Source organism: Cibotium barometz, chromosome 19 (genome assembly GCF_041138505.1).
Source record: "Cibotium barometz isolate CiBa-2024 chromosome 19, ASM4113850v1, whole genome shotgun sequence".
Taxonomy (NCBI): Eukaryota; Viridiplantae; Streptophyta; class Polypodiopsida; order Cyatheales; family Cibotiaceae; genus Cibotium; species Cibotium barometz.
Window position 1 is genome coordinate 9,173,771 of NC_141064.1, and position 25,584 is coordinate 9,199,354.

A 25,584-nucleotide genomic window follows, 5' to 3' on the forward strand; every position below is an offset into this window, starting at 1 on the left:
TTTTGCTCTTTCTTATATTTTTTAAAATACTATTTGACATGTTTTAATCTTATAAAGATATTATTATTGCCTTCTCTTTTTGGTAATGGGTTATATTATAGTTGGAATGATTGTGCCATCAAAAATAGAAATCCTAATGGCTTCTTTAGCAATTTAAATTCTTAGCTAGTCAAAGGAAGCTTTGATTTCAATCAAAGTTGAGTTTGAATGGGAAGAGAAAAATCATATGGTTTTAAATAGACTAAAAGGATGCTATATAGAGAGAGAGAGAGAGAGAGAGAGAGAGAGAGAGAGCGCGCGAGGGAGTTGTAAAGAAATATCCTCTAAGCTTTTCTTTTTTTAACTACGTTAATTTTTTTTAAACGTTTTATCTTACACTTCTCCAAAACTATTCCCTTATCAAATCATTTAATTTATTGTACCACCCCTAATCCTATAACAAGTTTATAACTGGATATATTGTTTTTTTGCACTCACAAGCTTATATTATCTTTTCTCAAGGGAACTCATGCATAGCATTAGTAGTGGGTGATGCCCTTGTAGCTTCAAATAAAAAAGTAGCACACAAGATGCAAAAGTGGAATGGTGTGTGTGAAGTACTAACCAAATCATGGTAGTAAAATATGGAGCACAGTCAGTGCCCAGTTAGCTTTATCCTAAAAGGTGAGAATGTGGCAACCCACCCTACATTTCATCATGTTATTTATTATATATAAAGGAGAGTCTCAACAGACATGGCCCCCACCCAAGAAAAAGGGAGAGCTTACCTGCCCATCTCTCATGGGCGGGCATCTCCCCAATTGGGGGATGGGCAGGCAGGAGGTCTGTAGAGACCAGCGGTCAGGGGAGGGCGCGCAGACATCAACCAATAGTGTGCTTTATTCATGCTGGTCATTTTCTTTCCAAACTGAATATTATGTACAAGCTGCCCACAGTGTTGATACCTTCAAATAACTGAACAAAGGGGGCTTTCCTCTTACATTTCTTGTTTGTACATTTGTATACATGAAGGCCATTTGTATACATGAAGGCCATTGTCATGCACCACTAATCTCAACAGAAATGATGACCTCTACAAAAAAGTCATCACTAATCGAGAAAGAGATTGGGTTCATAGGCTGCTACCAATATGCTGGTTCACTCTATCACTGCTCAATTATTGCACTAGACTCCACAGAAACAGCCTTCCAAAATTTGCAATCCCTCTCTGGAACCCAAGATTACATTCTTGGTAACGCAATCCTTCGGCCTAAAATTTCGCGGGGTGCAAAAGAACTCGCGACTTACAAAATAATTATACAGCAGGGCTAAGCTCCATCTCAATTTCTTCAAGGGATTTTCCCTTTGTTTCCACCACATTTTGCACAATGTATATGGCTGCAATGAGACAGACAGCTGCAAATCCTTGGTAGACAGTGCTGACACCAAACTTGTTCACAGCACTGGGAAAATATAAACCAATCATAAAATTCGTAACCTGTGACAAAACCGGTAACAGATTAGCATTAGATGGATGGGCATCATGTTTCCATATGAACTTCTTTAAATTAACAGCTGGCCCCCTATCGACTGGGAAAACATGTGCTTCTGTGTGCGCGTGCTCAACGCACGTGTAGTGCACGTGCATGCACATGCGCATGCTTGTGCGTTGTGCACATGCCTTCGTGTTGTGTGTGTTATGCGTGTGTGCATGTCTGCGAATGCATGCACACCCGGACGAGCATGGGCAGATGGCCGGGCACGGGATCAAGTGCATGTGTGCATGTGCATAGTTTACCCAGTACATAACTCCACATAGAGAACGACGAAAATCGTAACAAAGTTCCTCACCCAGTGTATTCCAAGAGAGAGAGAAACAGCCTTAGCACGTATTCTCGAGGCAAATATTTCAGGTAACAGAAGTGCTGGTACAGGACCTGCACCTAAAGAGAAGGCAAGTATGTATCTGCACATTCAAAGATGTAGCTGTGGTCAGGTTCTCATTACATACACCTAAAGAGAAGGCAAGTATGTATCTGCACATTCAAATATATAGCTGTAGTCCGGTGCTCATTACTTGCACAATGTCTAGTAGACCAAAAGGCATCAATCAAACTGAACTTGGACTCAAGCAGCAATATTTAAACTTACGAGACAGTCCCAAGTACAGCAAGAGGGCCAGAATAAGCAGCCAAGGATGGCCATGAAAGGCCTAGGGAAAGCACTAGCATTGAGATAGCCTGCACCAAGCAACCCCAAAAAATGAGACCGGTAATCAGCACATAACAGATGCCTACGACAATCCCAAAAAACAAAATAAAAATGACAGCTCACCATTCCTAAGAAACTTGTAATTAGCAACTTTTTACGCCCCTGCTTGTCCATCAAGGAGGAAGCCACAATGGTACCTAAAATACACCCCAAAAAAAAAATAAGTCAGCCACAAAGACTTGAGGATTCTACATTAACAACAAGTTCCTCCCTTCCTTTTTTTCGGTTTGTAGCCAACTACCAACCTCTTCTCCACTCCCCTGCCCCCTCTCTTTCTGCACTTCTTCTTCCCAACCCCTTCATGCATCTTTGCATGCTTGCACATGAGCATTACCTAGAACGTTTGCAGCTCCAACCAGAGCACTTGCTGCCACATCAGATGTAATTCCAGCACTTCTGAAGACCGATGTTGAGTAATAAACCACAGCATTTATACCAGCAAATTGTTGAAACAGAAAAAGTGCAGCCCCAACACACACCACTGCTCACACACACAAACTAATTAGCATACATTCTTGTAAACAAACATAGAAAAACTCAGCTCAAGAGTGCCAATCTGAAGACCGGTGGCATCAAGAATACCTTTGAAATAGCGGCGACTGAAAAGATCCATCCAGCCTGCATCTTCTCCTCCGGAATCACTGCTACCAGCTCGCAAATCGGCCATGGTCATCTCCACTTTCCCCTTTCCCCATAGCTTCTTTATTGCAAGTTCTGTCTCAGTGACTTTCCCTTGCTACAGCGGACAGAATACATGCAAACCTTAAGCTAGTTTCTAAACGTGTAGGCTGCATCATGTTGCTACTGGCATATCATAAAGTCTTTTGTTGCTAATTAGACACACGTCATAGAGGAGAAATCGAAGCTAGGGAGGATCGAATTGGAATACTAAATCCATGGTTGAAGATGCAACATAATAAATCCCTGGTATAGGTAGGCTAGACAATCAGATCCTCAAGTTATGTACGAGCCTCAAGTTATATACGAGGGAGAAGATTTGGACAAGGCCATTTTGATCTACAGAGGAGGCCCTAAACCTATTACCCTAGATGCACTGCCTGTATCTGTGCAAGGATGGTCCCTTAGTCATAAACATTACACTGGAGACCTTTGGTATCGCATTACCCATGCAAGCTGTTTTTTGGAGACAATTGGGAGAGACACATCACCATGTTCTGGTTCCTCAAACACTGTCCCCTCAACCTTCCCTCACATTCAAGCTTGAAGCTCCATAGTTTGTAAGTGTTTTAAAAAGAACCGTATTTTATCGTACGGTATCCCAAAATTTCATATCGTACCAAAAATTCCCGTGCGGTATCGTATTTTCGTACCGTGACAACTATGCTGCAGGCTTTACTGGAGAAAAGGGGGGCACAACTCCACAAAGTTCTGAGAGAAGAGGGCTGTGCAGTTTAAGGCTCGAGTGAGAGCTGTGCACCACGCAAAGAAGTCTCAAATGGCATACTGCAAGCAGTCAAACTACTGCAGAGATGAACGAGGCGCCTTACTTTCTGGAGGTGCTGCTCAATTGTTTGCAAGATCACCAGAGGTTGCTTGCAATGGAGCTGAGATAGTTGTGCAGGAATGTTTGAGGAGCACTCTTCACTACATCAGTTGATGGAGGCCTCAGACCAGTGACAGCTTGGCAGACTACTACTAGAGCTTCATAGTTCTCGAAAGAGACTCCTCCAGACACCCGCTCCCACTAGGGGTGGGAGACAGTCCCAGCTCACAGATTTCTTCCAGATAGCTATGCCAGTGCCAGCTGATGTACCACGTGGGGTGACCGCACAGAGAGCAGAGGAATTGAGAGCCAGGAGGAGACCTAGACAGACTGGACACAGAGCACCCCGACTCCGTCACCGAGAGAGAGCAGCTATCCAGATGAGACACCAGATGGAGACACAGGAGAGGCTAGCTCGCTTTCATTCAGACTCAGGGTACATGTTCACGCCACTCACAGCCTCAACATCAGCGATGTATGACATCTTATACCCCTCTTATGGCACTGGATGGAGTTAGACATAGATCTGCATAGCATGCTTGTACTACCCCTTCAGCATATAGAGATGCATCTTGCCTTAGCACTCCATCCACATCCCCACCCCCCCTTTATATTGTTTGTATATGGGCTCCACCGATCCATGATGATTCACTGTTGTATCCAGACACATGCACACTTTTTCTTTTCTTTCTTTTCCTTTTCTTCCGATGACCAGAAGAACACAGTTGTATTATTTTTTGTCTCATAGGCCAACTTTGGCCTCTCGTAGACGTTAATATATCTTTCTTTCTTTCTTTCTTTCTCAATCTCTCGCTTCTAGGAGACCCTCTCTTTCTCTTCAGTTTGAATACAACAAAACCACAACCAATTACAACTCAACACTGAAATTTCAACAATGATATTTGAACTTATAGCATTCCTCCCGTCTATGCTGACCTTGAAAAGCCAACGTGGACTTTCGGGTGCAAAAAACATGCCGAAACCCATTAAAAAGGCTGGAATGACAGCACCCCAAAACATCGTACGCCACCTGAAAATCGTGTTGGCACTATTAGCAGCTTAATAAAAGGCGGCCTCAGAGGATGTCCTATCCATGCCCATGTATGGCTAGCTACCATAATATCTAGAAAAAACCTTTATTTAAGCTTTTCTAGGTAATGGGCTATACCAGGAAGGATTACTGGCCAATGGCAGGCCGGCCAGTAATGCAACTAAGATCCCAATACATATAAAAAGCTGGTTGACTGAGCCCAATGCACCACGAATTTCAGTAGGTGAAATCTGTAGACAAAAGAAGAAACAAAAAACCACCTCTTACCATATTTTCTTCTTTTTTCTTATAGTGACAGTATGTAAACAAAACTTTATTTTCAGGTGTTCTTTTTTTTTCTTAAGATGCAAAAGACTATAATTCAAAACTAAAAAATGAACAGGCCGCCTGTGCTTACCTCAGAAATATACAAAGGCACAAGAGCTGAGGAGATTCCTATGCCCAGGCCAACAAGAGTCCTTCCAATGATCATGGCATGTACGCCCTGTGCTGTGGCACTGCTTTGCAGAACAAAAAGCATCAATACGAAGTTATAAAAATTTTAATAAGTTTTCACATTCCAAAAAATTTAGTATGTACCAAGCAATCCAGAAAGCTGATTAGCTTCATCAACAAGTATAAAGGTCTTCACAGACATCTCCCCCACCCCTCACAGGGGGAGATTCCCTGCCCATCAGACTGGCGGAGGAGATTCTTCCGCCCATTAGGAACGAGCAAATGGGATGCCCCCTTTTCACAGGCAGGAATTTTATCTGTAAAGCCCCCAAGTTTGGCTGGTGTCGTTCTCTTGCAGCTTATCACTGTATGTATGGATGTCATCCCACAGCTTTCAGAAATTTTAACAGTTCTAGACAAGCCATAGGCAGCACTCTGAATCTTAAAAGAGCAGGTACTGAACCTGAGAATAGCTCCGACAATCAATGGAATTGCATCGAGTTGAAAGGTGCGAGTACAGCCAAACTGATCAGCCAGAGCCCCACCAGTGAAAGAGCCTATTGTTGCTCCTGCAAGAGTGGAGCTGACAACCCAACCTGCATGATCCCAATAGAAACGAAAAAGATAAGGCTTCCTGAAAGCCAAGCTTGATGCTTGCCATGGCCATAACATTCCAAACCACACCTTGCAGCACAGTGTTTGAAGCAATGCCAAGATCTTTAGCAAGGTACTCGAGAGCTCCGTTGACGACCCTGCAAACAGGCATAAAACAATTTTATTAGCTCCCAAGTATTAATCTCTGAAATGGAAAATTTACTTTGATAGAGTAGAAACAAAAACATACCCAAGATGATAACCGAACAAAATGGCACCCAAACATGCAACAGCAACATACGGCAGCACCGAGCCTTGTGAAGAAGCCAGAGTCTTTGACAATACTATCTCCCCATCTGTACCAGTAATCACTTTGTGTCAAAAGAACAATATAAAGAAGGAAAGACTTGTTGTCAGTTTTTTTAGGCTCATCTAATTGGGCCTGCTAGTAAGGGCCAAAAATCTGTCAAAATAGGTATTTTTACAGATATACCAAGTATGGGTGGAACTGTCGGATGGACAGGCAACGTTGCTCATCCAAGCCCAAGAGTGCCCACCCATTGCCAGATCTTTGACAACTTTATCATACAGGCATATCCATAAAGACCCTAACCTGACTAATTGGACGATTGAGTGACTGGCCAGCCTGGAATCAGGTTCCAGTCAACCAATTGGTTCTGAAGAACACTTGTGCCTATGTGCTAGGTTTTCAGAGATAGAAAGTTTTCAGAGATAGAAAGAAGAGTAACAAAATCAAACACATACAACACACACACGAGTCCTAAACTGATGTCTACAAGAAGAAACTGTTACAAGTGCAACTCAAGTAAAAAGGGTAGCTGAGAATGCAAATGGCTCTGTTTCCAGCCCAACACCTGCACAAGATCTCCCTGGGCCAACCCACGTGTAGAGAAACACTCTATAGAAGACCTGTGCTGAGGGGAAGGAGATATTTGGCTATGCACACTGTTTGGCCACCTTTATTAAGGTCGGCCTGTTTTAATTGCTCATGACTAGCAATAATATAACATTTTCACACGTGTGGCCTACTGTGCAGGCATGCCCGGTCCGCTTGCTCCATGGCATATTGGTCACACGTTTTTGAAACGGGTTTGAAACGTTTTTTATTTTTTACAGAAATTTCATAAACGTTTCATAAGGGAAGAGCGGGTGGGGTTTGTTGGGGATTCAGGACCTAAAAAAATACAGAATTTTCCCTGTATAGAGGGCATCTCTTGTACAATGTCTAAGCATGCCCCCCCCCCCCCCCCCCCCCCCCCAAAAAAAAAAAAAAAAAAAAAAAACATCACTACATACTCTAAAACATGGTGAATGACAAGTTTTAAGTGTTGCACACAGCATGCTGCATACTGTTGGCACTGGATTCTAGCCCAAGAAAAACTCAGATTCACGAGTCATTATCCAGATTCCACATTCCAAAAGGGTGAAATATATGGACAACTGCATGGATTGGTCTATGAAACCAAACTCGTCTCCAATTCCATCTCTCTAATGTCCTGGACCCTAAACAATGATAGTAGTTGCATCAGGCATGCCATATTAGCATACAAAAAACAGCCATATGACACATCAGAAATAAGTAAGTTGCAACCAATATTATGAACTGTTGACATGCTTTACCTAGCAGCTAACAAGGCGGTGCATCGATTGAGTGACTCACCAATCCTGTCCATGAACCCATACAAGAGTTCAAGTGTGCTCCCCTCCATGTCCAAGTGTGTTCTCTCCATGTCAATAATGTGTTGAACACTATGAATGGGCTGAATCACCTTCATAAGCGCTCCAGCCTCCACCCACCAAGTGTCCTGCATAATTGTGCACACAAACTGTATGGCCTTGGACTACTCACAATCCTTCCACAACAGCCACTCCCGCTAGACAACAGTGAGCGTTGTAAGGTGTTGAAAATTTAAAAAATCCGTCCAATTTTGGCCACACCTTCAATCAATAAATCCACATTGTGGCCAATGGACCAGGATCTCCTCGGTTCAAAACCCCACAAGGTGCTTCCTCGGCGGCATCGCTTATGGGTGGATATTGAGCACCTACAGGGGGTGAAAAACGGTAACTGCAGGAGGATCTTGGGCCTAAGGCCAATCGGGGGGTGGGGGGTGGGGGGTGGGGAAGGGGGGGGAGAGAGAGAGAGAGAGAGAGAGAGAGAGAGAGAGAGAATCCACACTATCCACATGATTTGTGGACACTCATCCTCTAGCATCCTACCCATGGAAACATAGCTTGAACCATTGTCGGTGATGTTCTGCACAACATTCTATGGCCCAATCTCTAGCACTGCCTTGCAAAGATACCTCCAAATAAATGCCTCTGTGACCCTACAAAGGCATCAATGGTCAAAGGGAAGGGAGAGAGAGAGAGAGAGAGAGAGAGAATCCACACTATCCACATGATTTGTGGACAGTGGACATTCATCCTCTAGCATATCCTACCCATGGAAACATAGCTTGAACCATTGTCGGTGATGTTCTGCACAACATTCTGTGGCCCAATCTCTAGCACTGCCTTGCAAAGATGCCTCCAAATAAATGCCTCTGTGACCATTGTCCTTGCTCCACAAAGGCATCAATGGTGCCCACAAACATAGTGCCCTTGCAAGAGGACACCAAAATGTTGTACACATTGCTCTTTCTAATGTCTAACCAGCCATCACATAAGATAGTAGAGCCACATTTCACTAAAGTCCCCTTCAATGGCTCCATCTCCCACTACACATGCTTTCTCTCTGTTGTGTGAGGAATCATAAGGAAGCCTTCCCACTCATAGCCAATGCGGCTTATTGCCTTATGGCCACCTTCCAACGAGGAGTATGCACAATATGAAAGGACAAAGCACACTATAAAGTGTTGGAATTAGGGTTAGGGTTTCAACAATGCACACACACAAGATAGAGAAGCTTGAGAGCACACAAACTCACTAGAATAGAATGAAAAAATGTGTGCCAGATACAAAAGATAAGTACACACCCCAAAATGAGTAGATAAGAGGGTGTACATACGCACGGGGAAAAAACCTCCTAGTGAGGGAAAAAGCGCCATGGCGGTCCTAAGTGTGTTCACACACATCACTACCATATAATGCTACAAATCCCCCTTGGAGTGATGATATGAACATGTACAGGGTATGGCCGATCAATCCTGAAAAGGCAGTAAGCCCAAAGCTTTACGAAAAGCTTCGAACTTTTACGAGGAAGAGCCTTCATATGCCATGTTATCATGTGTAGGCACATAGATCAAGATAATCTCAGCTGCAGAGAGTCTTTCCCTGACATAGTGGTAATGCACCTCAATGTGCTTAGTGCGAGCATGGAACACTGGGTTCCTCGCAACTGCTAATGCGCTCTGGCTGTCAGTGAAAATGGTAGTGCTAGACGACTGTCCAACACCCAAATCAGCCATAAGACGTCTGAGCCACACACACTCAACTGTAGTTGTAAAAGCTTCCCTGTACTCAGTTTCACAGCTGGAAGTGACCACTGTAGGCTGCTTCTTGCTGAGCCATGATATACATGAATCACCAAGGCGAAAGCAAAAACCACTAGTGGACACTCGTGTGTCATAACATCCAGCCCAATCTGAATCAATAAAAGCATACAGCTGTGACTCACCCCCCTTTGGATAAAACAATCCAAAATACTGAGTGCCCTGCAAATAGCGGAAAACCCGCTTGACAGCCTGCTAATGCTTCGTACCTGGGCTATGCATAAATCTACTCAGCTGTGAGACCACATATTGTATATCTGGCCTCGTGTTGCATACATAAAGAAGGGAACCAACAGCCTGCTGATACAAACTAGCATCAAAAGAGTCTCCTGCATCTTGAAGACTAAGTTGAGTACCTATCTCCATAGGTGTAGCCACAGGTTTACAATCTTCAAGATTAAACCTCTTCAATAGCTTAAACGATGACTGCAAATCAGCCTTAAAGGCTGAAATCTGATCTATATTGGGTCCCATGAGCAGCATATCATCAACGTATAGAACGATGACCAAAAATGTGTCCTTACTCCTCTTCACATAGAGGGTACTCTCTGTTGGACTGTTGCAAAAATCATTTGCAACCAAGTATGCATGAATCTTCTCATACCATGCTCTAGGAGCCTGCTTAAGGCCATAAAGAGCCTTTTTCAACCTGCATACCTTAGACTCTTCCCCTTTCACATCAATACCAGGAGGCTGCGATACATACACCTCCTCATGTAAATCACCATTCAAGAATGCAGTCTTAATGTCCAACTGATATACATTCCACCCATGATGTGCTGCCAAAGCAATGAGACACCTAATGGTAGTCATACGAGATGTCTCATCATAATCAATGCTCTTTTTTTGGGCATACTCCTTTGCAACAAGTCTGGCCTTGTAGCAATCAATGCTACCATCTGCTTTGTGTTTTAACTTGTAAACCCACTTAGTATCAATGGCCTTCTTGCCATGAGGTAGATCTGTCAAATACCAGGTGTCGTAATTGAGTATAGAGTTATACTCATCCTGCATAGCATGCATCCAATGATCATCATCATGTGCTTCCTCAAAGGAAACAGGTTCCTCCTCATTACATAAAATAGAAATGAGAACTTGATCCACATGAGAATAATCTGCATGATGAGAACCTGCACGATTCTGCTAGGTAAAGAAGCTGCCAACTTGCTATCCCTCAATGTCTGCACAAGTCATTTTGGCATACGTCTAGATTCTTTTATAGCTGCTCTCTCCTCATCTACTACATCCTCAATAATTGCCTCATCAAAAGGCTGATTTACAGGCTGGTTTTGCACCTGCAAAGGCTGAATTTCAGCACTTACTTGAGCATTCAATTGCTCTACATATGGCTGCCCTCCATTAAACAAAGGTAGGAGCGAATCAAACATGTCTTGTGAGCATACATTCTTGGACTGAACTGAATTTTCGACAAAAACATCTCTACTTACCAAAATCCGCTTTAAGGCCGGATGGTAAAGTCTATATCTCTTGCTTTCTGAACTGTATCCCACAAATATGCATTTAATTGCCTTATCAACATCAAGCTTACTGCGTTGTTGCTCAGGCACAAGAGCATAAGCAAGACAACCAAAAAAACGCAAATGAGCCAGAGAAAGCTTCCTGCCATGCCAAGCTTCATAAGGAGTTTTAGACTGCAAGGCCTTGGTAGGACATTTGTTCAACACATAGTTTGCGCACATAGTTGCCTCTAACCAAAAACCATGAGGTAAATCTTGGGCTTTCACCATGCATCGTGCCATCTCCATGAGAGACTTGTTCTTCCTCTCAGCCACACCATTTTGCTGAGGTGTGTATGGCACTATACATTGATGCCTTATGCCTTTTTCAGCCATATATGCATGAAATTCCTTGGACGTATACTCCCCCCCCTCGATCTGAACGAAGGGTGCCAACTTTACATTCACATGCAGTTTCAGCCATGGATACGAAGTACTTAAAGCACATAAAAACCTCTGACTTCTGCTTTAGAGTATACTCCCAGCTATATCTTTTCATTATTGAGTATCATTACATTTTAGTTGATGTTCTTGGTTTTTTATTTTTTTAACACTTTGGCTATCATATTGTTTGTTGAAAATCCCCATGCCATTGTACCCAAACATGCTCCGATGGGGACCAAACTTTGCAAGCATGTGGGGGGGACCCACCCCGACATGCTTGCAAAGTTTGGTCATGATCCAAGCATGTTTGGGTTAGTAATTAGCACCCAGTGCAGATTTTTAAAGTCTCTTGGTACTTAAGAGGCCATGGGAAATCCGGGCCTTCCCCATACCATCGTACCCAAACATGCTCCGATGATGGGGACCAAATCATTACTAGATATATAAATATATCTTTTATTTTACAATTATATAACTGCATTTTCTTTTATAATGTATTTTTTTCAAATTTTATTCAAAGGTTTATCCTACACATGTAATTTCTTAACAGCTTTCACAGATCCATCCTTTGGAAATGATGCTCGATGCATTTTACCAAGAATACACCCCTCACATACATGTCTAGTAGGGGTCTCAAGCGTTGGCAACTCAGACACCATATCATGCCTTTGAAGTTGTAACAAACTGCCATAATTCAGATGGCCAAATCGTGCATGCCATAGTTTTGCATCACTCATAGCACTAGTCATAGAGACTAGGTAAGCATCATGCTGCAACTTCTCAAATACATCCATCTTATATAGGCCATGAAACAAGGTACTTGAGGCAATGATAGAATAACCATCATTTCTATCCTACAAAAGATAAGTACACACCCCAAAATGAGTAGATAAGAGGGTGTACATACATACGCACGGGGGGAAAATCCTCCTAGTGAGGGAAAAAGTACCCCGGCGGTCCTAAGTGTGTTCACACACATCACTACCATATAATGCTACATAAAGAGCTTGGTCAACTCTGTTAAATATTAATAGTGATTAATGTGGGAATAAACAAGTGCTAGGTGGTTGAGTAAACTAGCACTGATGAATGTAAGCCTTAAATAAAGCAGTTCCAATGTATGTGAACAATCGCTAGTATGTATTAAGTCTCTTGTGTGGGAACAGCCATATTTAGCATATGTGGTGGCATCATACCTAACATATGCTTTAGCATATGTAATGAGGTCTCTCATATAAAAAGGACCTAATTCTATAATGGATTGATGCTTTCCACTACATCTTGTACTTCCTCGATCCCTTTAAGCTTGTGCTGATTATCTTGTTGATCATCATCTCTCTCTCTTCTCCCCACTAGAGTGTGGTTGCACTCTAGGCACTTATCAACATTTGGAATTAGATCTCAACTGATGTAGCCAGACGAGCTCCACGCGCAAACAGCACCGCCGCCTCAGAGCTCGTTGTTGCCGTCTCAGAGCTATCCGCCGCCCATCGCCGCCATCTCAGAGCCCGCTGCCGCCGACCAGAAGGGCGGCGCTAGTGCGCAGCCAACCAACCGGCGCCAGTGGGGTCAGCCCAGATCTGCCAGCCTCAGGGGCAACACTTCTGCCCAACGAATCGCCGCTGGTTAGTCTCGTGCGTGCCACCTCTGCCCGGCTGCCACTTACACCCACTCCCGCCTCCGCTCATCTGGCACATGCGCCCTGTTTGTGCCACCACAAACTCCCTCAGCTCACTACCCGCCCATAGCTCCAACTCCAGCTCTGCCCTATTCTCAGCTCACATCTCAGCCTTGTGTAAGAGGGAAGTCGAAGATCAACTCACATCAACATTCTGTCCACAAAGGTACACACATTTTGGGGCTTTCTTTTCATCCATTTCTTTTGTCAAATTCAAGGCCTCTGTGAAGCATATTTGGGGATTCTTGTTCATAAGGGGAAGTTTTGTAAAGTGGAACCATCCATAGGCACTCCTGTTCTTGTGCAATAATCCCAGAGTCTTTGTTAACTCATTCAAGTATAAAGCCTGTTTTAGGTATACTTCGGCAATCACACCTTCAATCCCGTCATATCCCAGTGCCTTGTGTGCACACTCTCGTAACTCTCTTTTTCTCTTATTTTCCCAAGAGCTCTCATTGGGGGGGGGGGGGGGGGGGGGGGGCGGGGGGGCGGGGGGGCTTCCTGTTCTGAAGTTCTCTGTCTAGCATTGGGAAATTCTGTACTACTGTGAGGATGTCACAAGAGCTACTTCCACTGAACTTTCCGGATTTGGTGCATTCATGACAAGTGAAGATCGGTCTGATAGTCCCAACTACTCATTATGGAGCTTCATGGTGAAGAGTCTGTTAATTGCCAAGGGGCTATGGAAGATTGTCATGAGGCAAGAGTCTCATCCTATAGCACCAACTCCTGGCACCTCCTCGGCATCAAGGGCGACTCAAACTATAGCACAAGTTTTGTCAAGCATTTCAGGACCGCCTCATGGACCCACTGAAGATCAAAGATGGTGGGATACCCATGATGCTCAAGCAATGGCCATCATAGTTGTCAGGTACCGAAAAAACGGTACTGGTATGGGACTTTTAAATTTTGAAAAATAAGTTTGATTGAGGTACGATCCACTTTAAAAAACACTTGAAAAAAATATATTTGTACACATTTAGAGATGCAAAGTCTAGAGAAGGTGTAATTTGTCATATGACATAAACTAGTACAAAAACTCAAGAGTCATGAACAATGAACACTGAACATGCCATAAATAAGAGTCGTGGCCCACGGCCTACAATAGGAAATACAAAAAAGTGTGTTGTGACCACTGACTAGTCACAACACTAAGTACAAAAATGTCTAAAGTCTAGACTCTAGTCCTCCTCCTCAGAGAAATCACTAGGGGAAGGAATGCCCTCGCTAGAGGTGCTTCCATCATCAGAGGCCAACCCAAAACTACCCTCGCTAAGGACATTGCCCTCGTCATCGTACTCGGGCTCTCTGATGCCTGCAACAATAGGAGCATCCTCTTCTTCAGCAACAGGTACTAAAGTGCTCCTCGAAATCGCCGGAGCCATGCCTCACATATGTAGCCACCGGGGTCGAAGTAGGGCGCCGAACAGTGCATCCATGACCTCCCACTTCGTGTGCCACCTCTAGCTACGCGACCTCTATGAGTAGTACGAGAAACTCGACAGTCAATCTCCTCTAGCTCCCTATAGAGATCGGCATATATGGCCTCCTCATTTGGATCTCGCTCCTTGTGGACACTCTTACTGTCAACTTAAACTCGTCAGTTCCTGAAAGCAAAGTTCAAACATTTATAGATTATTAGACTTTAGTCATGCATTTATAAATCATTATTAATGAGTCGAACTTTGAACTCTGGAGATCTCTACCTGTTTGGAGATCTCCATGTCATGCATCTTCTCCACCATGCACATGTTAGCACGGCAACATACAAGCCGCTCTAATTGCATGGTGCTGAGACGGTTTCGTATCTTTGTGTGTATGAGTGAGTTGGAACTCCAGTTCCTCTCACATGCCCCCGAAGAGCAATCCTATGAAAAATAAGAGAGTTGGAAATTAGAATGTAAAAACTAGTTCGTAGTTACGAGTCTAGAGTATACACTATATATTAAATATTCAATAGTCACCTGTGACAAGACTCTTAAAGCCACTTTTTGTACGTGAGTCATTTTATAACCAAATGACTCCCACCAAAAAAGTAGCCGGACCATTGACTCCCTACTCGAGCAAAGTGGGTTCGTGAAAGCGGCTCCCCTCTGATCATTATACTGAATGAGCTCTTGGAGGAAGTCTCTTTGCTCATGGACAGGAAGTGTCCTTGGCAAGTAGGCATCCCGATCGGAAAGTAGCTCCTCATCGAAAACCTGCTTACAGCTCAAACTCGTCCAAGAGATATCTCTCTCATGTTCAAATAAGCAAGAAAATGCTACAATGCCATGTGTAGAGCTGAATTGACAAGTGTGAGGACACTTGTCTCACTTTTATCCTCTTGTCTACCACATGTCCCAAATCCAAAGGCCAAAAATTCCACAATCTTCAGCTCTAAAAATATCCCAGATGATAGCTAATTTCACATCGGCGCTCTGGCAATACTCGATCTCTATCGAATTCCAGAGTTAATGACACAAACGGAAATGCCATCGGAAATTGCCAAAAATAGCAACTTTCCCTAAAATTTAGGAGATGATCTCTTTGTGTTCCACCACATGAGAAATACATGTAAGCACCATGTAGAAACCTGTTTCATTGCTTGATCTCCCCCAAATTCTCAAGAGTTCTCCATACATACTTTCCACTTGACACTTGAGCTCCAAAACCCATTTTTGTGTCTAAGAAACCGTCTCGAGTGCATGGACCATGCTACGAACACTTGGTCCTCTTTACTGGATAATCCCCCATTCCCAAAACTTGTACATTCTTGATCTTTTGGGTGTCCAAAGCCCTTCCACACACATGAATTCTGGAGATGCCCAATATGGTGACACCTTGTGCACTCCTCAGATCGAAGGAATCTACCCTATCCAAACAGTCAGCGCACACGAGTGCCTATTATACCAACGGTAGAGAGCACTTGTGCCTATGTGCTAGGGTTTTCAGAGAGAAAAAAGGGCAGCCGAATCAAACACGTACACCACAAACGTCCTAAACTACGGTCTATATTACGTACACAAAGAAAGTATTACAACTGAAACTCAAGTACAAAGGGTGGCTGAGAATGCAAAACGGCTGTTCACAGCCCAACACCTGCAGAAGCTCTCCCTGGGCCACAACCCACGTGTAGGGAAATGCTCTGTAGAAGGCCTGCGCTGAGGAGAAGCAGATGGTAATGCCGATTTGGCTATGCACGTATATATACCTACCACCTATATTGGTGGGCCTGTTTTAATTGCTCGAGTAGCAATAATATAATGTTTTCACATGTGTGGCCTGGATGCACTGTCCAGTGCCTTGCCCGGCTGCCCACCCATGCATCCGCCTGCTCAAGGGGAACGCCCGTCTGCCTACGCACCTGCTGTATCTGTGCGCCAGCCTCAGCCAGTGGTCAGCTCCACATAGCACTCATGCAGTAGAGATGTGTCACAGGTTTATACCAGCTGTTTGTTACACGATCCGATTGTGGCAATATACATACAGCCACACCCTCAAAATTGTCTAGGCAGGTCCAGCTAGTTCTGAGCCAATCAAACAGGCCAATCTATGTCTAGCATTAGAATCAACCAAATAGCTAACAGATTACAACTAACCAATCTGTATGCACAAGAAATGGAGCAGGTGGGCAGCCATGCTACAGTGAGAGGGCTGAGGAGCTCACGTCTGTACTTGAGTTGCATGAGAGCAAGGAGTCTGGTCAGATGTTCTGTCTTCATTCTTTCAACCCAGGGATGTGCCTTGGGCTCTCAAATGTTGAGATCTGATTCACTATTGGAAGCTGTTTTCCTAGCTGCTGCTAAGAAATAATGTGGGTCCATAACCACTTGGTGTGCAAACGGACCCTTGTATGTCAAGGTGCAATAATTTAAATGAGAAGACATGAGATAGAGAATATAAGTTCCCCCATCGATAGGTGGATGGCACCTTGATCGTTGGTCGACAGGCAGGGTAAGCACAAAAAAGAAATCTCATCCGACCACACTGCCTCATTTTTCCTTGCATCATTACATATGTGGAGAAGCATCATCCAATCACGAGGAACTTGCAAAAGAAAGGCTTGGGCAACACTTGCCCACCTATTTGTGCTTTAAATATACCTTCAACCCCGTTCCTTGTGCTCAATGTCAACTGCAGGCTTTACGGCTTGCTTAGTGTGATCTTCTTTAGGCACAACTTTTAAGCTTACAACTACCAGCTCAGCCACTCAACCTTCACACAAACACTAATCGCACACTACCAGTAAACTGTTTCATATTGGGTTGTCTCCTGCTTTATAACAACAACATGAATCACCATCAGTCATGGGTCTAGATATGGAACATCAGAGTTTTAATCAGCATCACCCACAGATTTCAACTCCTTCCTATAAGTTTACTCCAAGGTATACCTTGCACTATCCATGGCTTTGTTTCAAGTCTGTAATGTGTTTCCATATATGGCGTGGTATGTGTTCTAAATCACATAAATCTGATCAAGTAGTGAGAATCTAGCACAAAATGGCCTCAAGTGCCCAAATTATAATCAGTCAATTGTCCAATCTGTGGCCCATTTGTGCTTTTATTGATGACACAAGCTTTAGGAAGGGGGCCAGAAAAAGTCTGCAGAAGGCCAAATAAAGATAACGAAGGGTCTGGATAGGCCTGAGTCAGTAGTTGTCCTTGTACCTAGGCCTCATTTTGCACCTATAGGGTATCAGCAGGCTTCAGTGTCATAAGCTGTGCTTCCCATATATCCAGAGTCAGCACACTTGCATTATGATTTCTTTTATAACTCTAGCTGCAGCCTGTTTTCAAAGGCTGAGGAAATCTGCAGCATCTCGGCCAGCAATATCTTTGATGCCAACAAGGGCTCACACTGGTCTTAATCAATTCCTCCTAATCAGCTAAGGCACATCACAAATAACTTCATTTTTTAAGTGCTGAAAATACCTAGATACATTTTTATCAATGGGTCCAAGCTTACAGAGAATTTTGACATAGAACTATGGGTTTACTCAAAAACCGTTCTTAAAAGGTTATATTACAGAACCACGTGCATAATGCTACATGACCCATAGGGCCACGACCTGGTTGAATCCCACTACAGAAAAAATTAACCTTGCTGTAGTAGAACTTCATGCACACCTACTGATTTGACTGGCATCCATCATTTACCCTAAAGGTTGACAGTGTGTAAGGGGGTGCAGCTTCAGCAGGAAGGCCTATCCATTTAACCGGGCATGGCATTCGTGTGCACAAACAACAAGAAACAGAAGCCAGAAGGTCAAGTAAGCATTGCTTGACCTTTATACCTTGACAGTGTTGGAGTTTGGAGGGTTTCAAAGCAAAGCCACTTCATAATCATAGAAATTCAATGAAGATAGATACAGATGGCAGTGCTGCATTGGGCACTTGGAAACAATCCAACACAATTCTTCGAATAATTCACTCTGGACACACATAAAAATCCATTAACATGAAACCAGCAGGTAAAGTATCATAATTCTGTCAATGCCTTTTCCTGGATATCTTGAATCACAAGTCAACAGTCTTTAGATGATGCTCTGTCGACCCTCTTTCAGTCATGGCACAGAACATATTAAAACTAACATAGGATTAGCAAAATCAGAATATGATGCACATGCACAAAGGCAATCTTGACAATTTCGTTGCATGGAGGAAGAATCCCTATATGGGACATAAATGCAAGGTATTTAAACTTGGGACAGTCAATATAAAATCCCTACATGGTCCATGATTGCAAAGCATTTAGACTGAAAAGTATAGATAATCTTCCTACATGGTTAATGTAAGTAAAGTGTCCAAACTTGAAAAACTTAAATTAACCCCTACAGGAGCATTAACAGTAAGGTACATGAAGACAAGGCGTCCAGTGATAAGGGACGTGAATGCAAGGCATCCAAACTGACAAAGTTTAAACCCTGAGGAACATGAATGCATGCTGACACAGAAAAAAAAAGGAAACTAACCGGCTGCATTCGCTCGGACAGTCAAATGCTTCTGGCCAGTCCTCCTGCTAGGTCCCTCTGACATCCCAACGAGGCCAAGGCCTTGTCCCATGTAAAAAGAAGGTCCAAAAGATAGATCTCGACCAGAGAGGCGATTCAGTGGAGCTGCTTCAACTCCCTTGAGAAGAGCCCTGTTGACTGTAGAGGCTTTGTGGGCACGTCCAATGTAGGGTTTCTGAAGCAATTGAGATCCTGGTGTCGTCCACACCTTGTTGCTGGCTGAGAGAGCACCTAGCTGCATACTTTTGGCTACTTTGTTGAAACAGATCTGTTAGGCTCTCTCTCTCTATATATATATATGTGTGTGTGCGCGCGCGTGTGCGTGTGCGTGTGCGTGTGCTGATAGATAACAGGTTTTCAAGCCATATTTAGAATAAACCCAATGATCACGCTGATAGACAACAGATTTTCAAGCCATATTTGTTTCGGGATTTTTAAAAATTTGAACCATTGAAGACTTCAAAGAGAGCATTTCTGTAATAGAATTTTGCTCGCTAAATCTTTGTAAAGTATAAATTGGGCGGAAAAATCGCAGAAATCGAATGCTGCCACAGCAGGCAGCTTAGGCTAGTAATGCACAATTTGCCAAAACAGTTTTGAAGACCAAGATCTGTGCATGCATGGAGAAAAGAGCCAATAAATTCTCAAAAATAGCTAAACAGCATGCATTTGGGAGATCAAAAAATCCAGTAGAAACCGAAACCCATCAAAAATTGAGTAAGAAGAAAACAACCCACTATCAAGAATTGGAAGAAAACAACCCGCTATCAAGAATTGGAAAAATAAACCCATCAACGGATCGAGCACAAATACAGTGGATTCATGCAGAACCCATCAAGAAACCTAGAAAAAGAAACAAGAACCCACTACATAGAAGCACGTACCAGATCAGAAAGGAGCTCTCTAGGCTGCGCAGATCTGTGGAGTAAAAGAGGGAGAGAAAGGTGGTCCAGATTGAAAGGCGATTTGACTAAACGCAGAGTGTAAATTAGAGCGGCCCTTTAGGATAAGGCTAAACTGGATCAAATTTCTTTTTGCATGAGATAATTTCCTAGGTTAAGTGAATTCAATCAAATAATTAAATAGTCCTCTCAAATAATTTTGCCTTTTGGAATTAGGCAAGCTGACGGAGATGACGAAGCATATACTGACGTGTCCCACCTCTGCAAGAGGAAGAATCCCTCTTCTAAAATTTTCCTCAAATCCAGGGCACATCAGCACCCTTCCATTGATTCTTTTGTCAAATTGTCCTTTGAGACTTTTTTTTTTTTTTTTGTGGTGTATCTTCACTCTTGAGTCTTGTGCCCTACCTCTACCAAAAAAAAGTGCATGGATAGGCACATCTCTAGACCAACATTCTATTGTGACTTTACACGCATGGCCCAATTAACTCAACTGGGTCGTGAATTGCTCGTAAACGCGCATTAAAACAAGAAATTTCCCTCACGTTCTCACGAAAGAAATCCCCAATTCCTAAGATTGCAAAGATTTTCTAACTATGTCAATTCTGGCACAGTAAGAAATTTCCATGGCCAAGTTTCGGACACCTGACAACAACCGCCGTGGGAAGTTACCTTTTAGTGCTCTAAGGGCAAAGGGCTTGGAATCTAGGCTAAGGGAGGCTTAAGACTAGATGATTTTTGGTCGGCGTCAAGCATGTTTTGCCTATATTTTACTTTTTAGTGCTTTAAGGGCAAAGGGCTTTGGAATCTAGGCTAAGGGAGGCTTGAGAGTAGATGATTTTTGGTCGGCATCATGTATGTTTCAGGGTGCATGTTAAGCATGTTTAAGGGTGTTTTGCTAATATTTTACCATGAAATTGGGAAATTAACGTCAATATTTATATTAAATTTTACTTTTTACCTTGATTTAGTTGATTTTGATGAGCAAGGTAGTGCATCAAAAATCAAGCTTGATTATGCCTTCAAAATCTACTTTTAGTACCAAACGCTTACAATACAAAAAGACAAAGCTTAGGCCATATATTCACTTGACCCAAATTGCCCCTCCTTGGACACCACTATAGGATCTGTCAAAGGGATTTCACAAGGGGCTAGCAAGCCATCTTCAACCATCCTTAGGGTCTTCACACAACGTTGGGATGTAATCACCAATTTAAAAAAATAATGGAAGAGCAAGATTGCTCTAAAAATGTCAGCATACATTAGAGATCTTTAGCCTTTTTCGCTTTCATGTAAGTGTGTAAAGGCCCTAATGAAAAATTTTGAATGGAATTTCAAGTCCCATTAGAATTGGTATATGTTATCCAATCTTCAAATTCATTTGCCTCCATGCATGTATATAAAACAAGCCATCCATTTAAACTGAAGGAAAATTGCAAATGTCCTCACAAAAACGATTAATCATGAGCGGCTTTTTTTCTTTCAGAACACCGAGCACCCTTAATAGCTTTATTAGGTAAACATGAGCTAACACTCTTTTTAGTGGAGACTTATCAAATGCACTTTAATTACTTTTTCAACAACCAAAATTTGCCTTAGCTTCCTTGCAAGCTTGTAGACAAGCCAAAACCTCCTTCCTCGTGTGGCTACATTTAATAAATGCTTCTTTCAAGTGTTTCGCACCCAACTTGGCCTAACTTAGAAGCTTACAATGAAATGGCTGCCTCCTTGCATATCATGGCTGCTACTAGGGCTTAAGGGACTTGACATAATATTCCCTCTAATTAATAGTGTTCTCAATGGATGGGCATGCTAGTATGTATGTGACCCTTTTGTGTACTCAATCACATCACATATTTCTTTCACTAAATTTTTACTTTCATATAATAATATGGTTTCTTCATCTTAACAAGTAAGATACACATTTTGTAAATCGAAAGATTAACTAACAACTTAGTGTTGCATACCCTCGCGATTTCCAAAGAGATAAGGTAACCCCATATCTGCAATGAGATAGCACATAAGTAGCACATACATTATATTAAAGAATCTAGGTTGCAAGTGTTAATATAATTATGATGAATTGTGGTTTTTATTTATAAAATTTAGAATTTCAATAAATCAAAGGTTGCAAATCTTAGACTAGTAACATAGAATTAGCGCACTTGGCTAAATTGATTTATCATTTGACTTTACATGACATGTCTCGTTGACTTTGAGCTTTTCACGTTTCAGTTTCTTGGTAGTGGCATATGTGATTATCTTAACAAGGCATGGGACCTACTTTGCACATGCTTCTATTCCACCTCCTCTACATCTGGATTTTTTTTTATAGAGCCTCATGGCTATGATGATGTATGTTGTTATATTGCTAGTTTTGTGTGAGCTACACTCTTCATTTATAAGCTAGTTTTGTATGAGCTAATTGTGTGTGAGCTACACTCTTCATGGCACTGAAGTCTCCTTACCAGAGTAGGCATGTGAGGAGTTATCCCTTTACTACCTCTCAGGGTAACTCCTATTGAGTATATACACCATTGTGGTAATAACTGCCTCAGTCCAAAAGGTATTACTTCCCCCTTTAGCATACTCCATGATCGTTCGGTCTCACCATATTGTTTCACTAGGGGTATTACTAGTGATCAAGCGTCTCTTGATCCCATGCTCCTTATAGTAGGGAGTGAATTCACCTGATGTGCCAGTGCATCATCTAAAACTTCTTCAACTTTTTCCTTGTCTCATTCTCGACCAAGTTATTCCATAATGTAAATTTTCCAAAAACATATGCATTATCCCAAAGAAAATACACCCACATCTTCCTTCTAAAGTCATTAATCATGGAGTGAAATGGTTTAGGCAGCTAAAGACCGACGTTGTTGCTACTCTGATTGTAAAAAGTATTATCGATATTGCTTACCCCCCCCTCATACAAGCTTAGCATAAAGATCGACATATACTAGAGGTTGTTGCTAGTCTCTTATAAAAAGTATTATCGATGTTGCTTACCCCCCTCATACAAGCTTCACATACATCTATTGATATCTATGAGAAAGTTGGTAGGGACGCAATAATCCCAAATTTGTAGGTACATCATAATCCCAGACTTAAAAAATCTTGTAGGTGCATCATAATCCCAGACTTCTACATCTCTTAGGTGCTAGCCTGAATCTCTCATGCCACCACATTAGAAATCCTTTGGACATCTTTTGGGCCCTTTGCTATAATGACCCTCATTAGCAATGGACCAATGGGAAGAGAGCAGTGTGCACATTTAGTCCCCTCCAAAAGTAGGGGGCAACTAGGCTTGTCTTCCTCATTAATACAAATAAAGGGGTTTAAAAAGTAGGGGCTGGCCTTCATACATTGGGGGGGGGGAGGGTAGTTAACTAAAAGTAGGGGAGCTCCATCATTTTCAGCCCCCATCAATCACGTGGGTCAAAAAATCCTTTTAAAATGAGTTTTTCTTGAAAATTTCAAAAAAGTGACTTTCCCCCTCTCAAAACCCAAACCAAACCATATTGTATCAAAAAAGAGCTTTTTTCGCCTTCATCTTCCACTCCATTATCCCCTCCAACATCACCCTACATTCCCCCCAAAACTAGCAAATCAAATCTCCATAACTCTCTCTCTCTCTCCAATTATTGTAGCATAAGCAACCATGGAGGGTAGTGCATCTTCGTCGAGGACAAGGCCAAGAGGCACAATAGAGTTTATGCTCTTGCACAATGTGAGGGATGAGCACGATGCTTGGCTTGGGATGCATTTTCATAAGGGAGATTGGGTCTATTTGCAACCGAGTGCCCACTGGACCCCATCGAGTTTGACGCGGAGATGTTGTTGAGCACCATTGGAAGGGGCGTCTACTAGGCTTCAAGGACTCAAGGCGTGTGCAACCGGACCTTTAATTTTCTTGAAGAGAATAATCAAAAGACTCATAAAAATTATATCAAATATCAAAACAACTACTTGAATTAAATTGAAAATTAAAGCACATATCAAAACATAGAGCAAGAGAAAAAAATACATCACCATCAACACAAGGCAACACAAGACTGGGTGCAATCTTCCCCCCCCCAACGTGAGTGGCTTCTTCTCGCGTGGGTATTTTATATATTCCCAAAAGTAGGCTTTCAGCCAAAAATAAAGTATACATCCATAACTTTGCCATTTAATTAGCCTTTGTCCTCAATTTTAGCCTTTGTCCTCAATTAACCTTTGTCCTCAAACCTTCTAAGGTTTGCACTATTTTTCTAATACAATAATCTAACTTGTGCACATATGCACATTACAAAATAAATCAACTAATGCTCGTACGCACACTGTATAATAAATTGACGAGTGCACACACACACACATCACACTGATGTCAAAATAATATCAAATGCCATAGTGCAGCCACAAAATATTGTGAGATCTGTCCACACGCCATGACTCAATCCACCATCCGTGCGACACCTAAATCGGTACCCTTGCACACCTCATCACCTAAACTCATAAACATAAACCACGTCAGTAGTACAATTGACATCACATCAATCAATCCTAACGTGTTCATGATGAGAAATAGGCATCATAAAAAATATATACAAATTTAAATGACCATGATTATTATTCAAATAACATGGGTCATAACAGCGTGATAAGTTGGTGGCCTCGTACAACATGTGTACTCAGCAAAACGGATATTTCATTGTGGCCCCAATGGCACACTCCTCTTTTTCCTTGTAACTGTATGGATTTCTCTCTAGTAGGTTGGTTTACATGGGCTCTTGTTTTCAACCTCATTTGATGGATTTGTTTGTTTCCAGATATTTTTCCTTCCAACTTCATTGAGGAGTAGCCCAGTACAAAGCCTGACAGGGACATTCTATGCCATTCATGTTCATATAGGGGATGGAATACTCTCCAACATTGCCCCTTCTAACCTTGCTTGTCGGAAAGTTTTCTTCTATACACACAACTATGTAGTGCCCACACATGCCAAGGGGTTTGGTAAGCTTGAAGAAATCCCCTCCCCTCTTTTTTCTAGCATCATTGAATGGCCAACACTTGATGTTTGGAGTACGATTTCTCTTAAGGCAAAGATGGCTAGTGATATACAAGTCTCTTTGAAGTACACTAAGGCCTCAAGATTAGTGTGTCTTACTTGGGCATGCCCTATGCATGTGTTTGCCCACATGTTTCAGGCCTTTGTGGGTGTTGAAGAGATGGTCAATTTACTTAGCCAAGAGTGGGACCTTGTGGAGGGGGAGCAGAAAGGGGATAATTTCAAGTGCAATGTAGTACAGTCCAATGTCTCCTTTTGATTCTTGCGAGCACGTGCCACTTTGTGCATTCAATTTTGTTATGAGCGGTGGATAAGGAAGAAGGGAGCATGGAATCCCCTACAAGCTCAAGAGGAGGTTGTGGAGCCCATAGCTCTCTCTATATGCTTACCAATTGTGGGGGTAGAGATTGTCTAAGAAAGCAAGCATTGGAGCCTGTTGAATGCTTGTGATCACCTACACATCTTAGGATACAAGGGAATCATCAATGCTTGCTTTGAATTGCAAGGCATGAAGGTAAGGGTTGTTTGCTCTTTAAACAAATGTATTTGCTCATAACTATTGTAGTTCACTTACAATGAGGTGTGTTTGGATAGGTCGGAAGGTGGCTAGAAGCAAGCACCAAGGTGTCCTCGGGTTGGGGGCAAGATGACATCACTTTGGCTCAAGGGACCTAAGCTGGAAGTTTCCATTTTGTAATCTCTCTGCTTTTTG

The 25,584-nt window shown here is 42.5% G+C and overlaps 1 protein-coding gene and 1 pseudogene across 3 annotated transcripts; both read right to left on the reverse strand.

Annotated features, from left to right (window-relative positions):
* Window positions 1-861: 861 nt before the first annotated feature.
* Window positions 862-20,014, reverse strand: LOC147628200 (plastidic glucose transporter 4-like). Of its 3 annotated transcripts, none has more exons than XM_086813252.1 (14): window positions 19,808-20,014; window positions 18,885-19,172; window positions 6,085-6,190; window positions 5,925-5,992; window positions 5,704-5,836; window positions 5,203-5,302; window positions 4,923-5,035; window positions 4,691-4,784; window positions 2,833-2,986; window positions 2,585-2,731; window positions 2,314-2,387; window positions 2,131-2,219; window positions 1,831-1,945; window positions 862-1,477 (listed from the first exon to the last, which is right to left on the reverse strand). In XM_086813252.1, exons 2-14 carry the CDS (start codon window positions 19,162-19,164, stop codon window positions 1,295-1,297), a joined length of 1,656 nt encoding a protein of 551 aa, XP_086669378.1. In that variant the 5' UTR covers window positions 19,165-19,172; window positions 19,808-20,014; the 3' UTR covers window positions 862-1,294. The 3 variants fall into 3 exon arrangements, with proteins under 3 accessions (XP_086669378.1, XP_086669380.1, XP_086669379.1); XM_086813254.1 differs by having other exon boundaries at window positions 18,885-19,158; window positions 19,808-19,969; XM_086813253.1 differs by having other exon boundaries at window positions 18,885-19,175; window positions 19,808-19,874.
* LOC147628201 (secreted RxLR effector protein 161 pseudogene) lies at window positions 7,126-9,715 on the reverse strand (annotated as a pseudogene).
* Window positions 20,015-25,584: the final 5,570 nt, after the last annotated feature.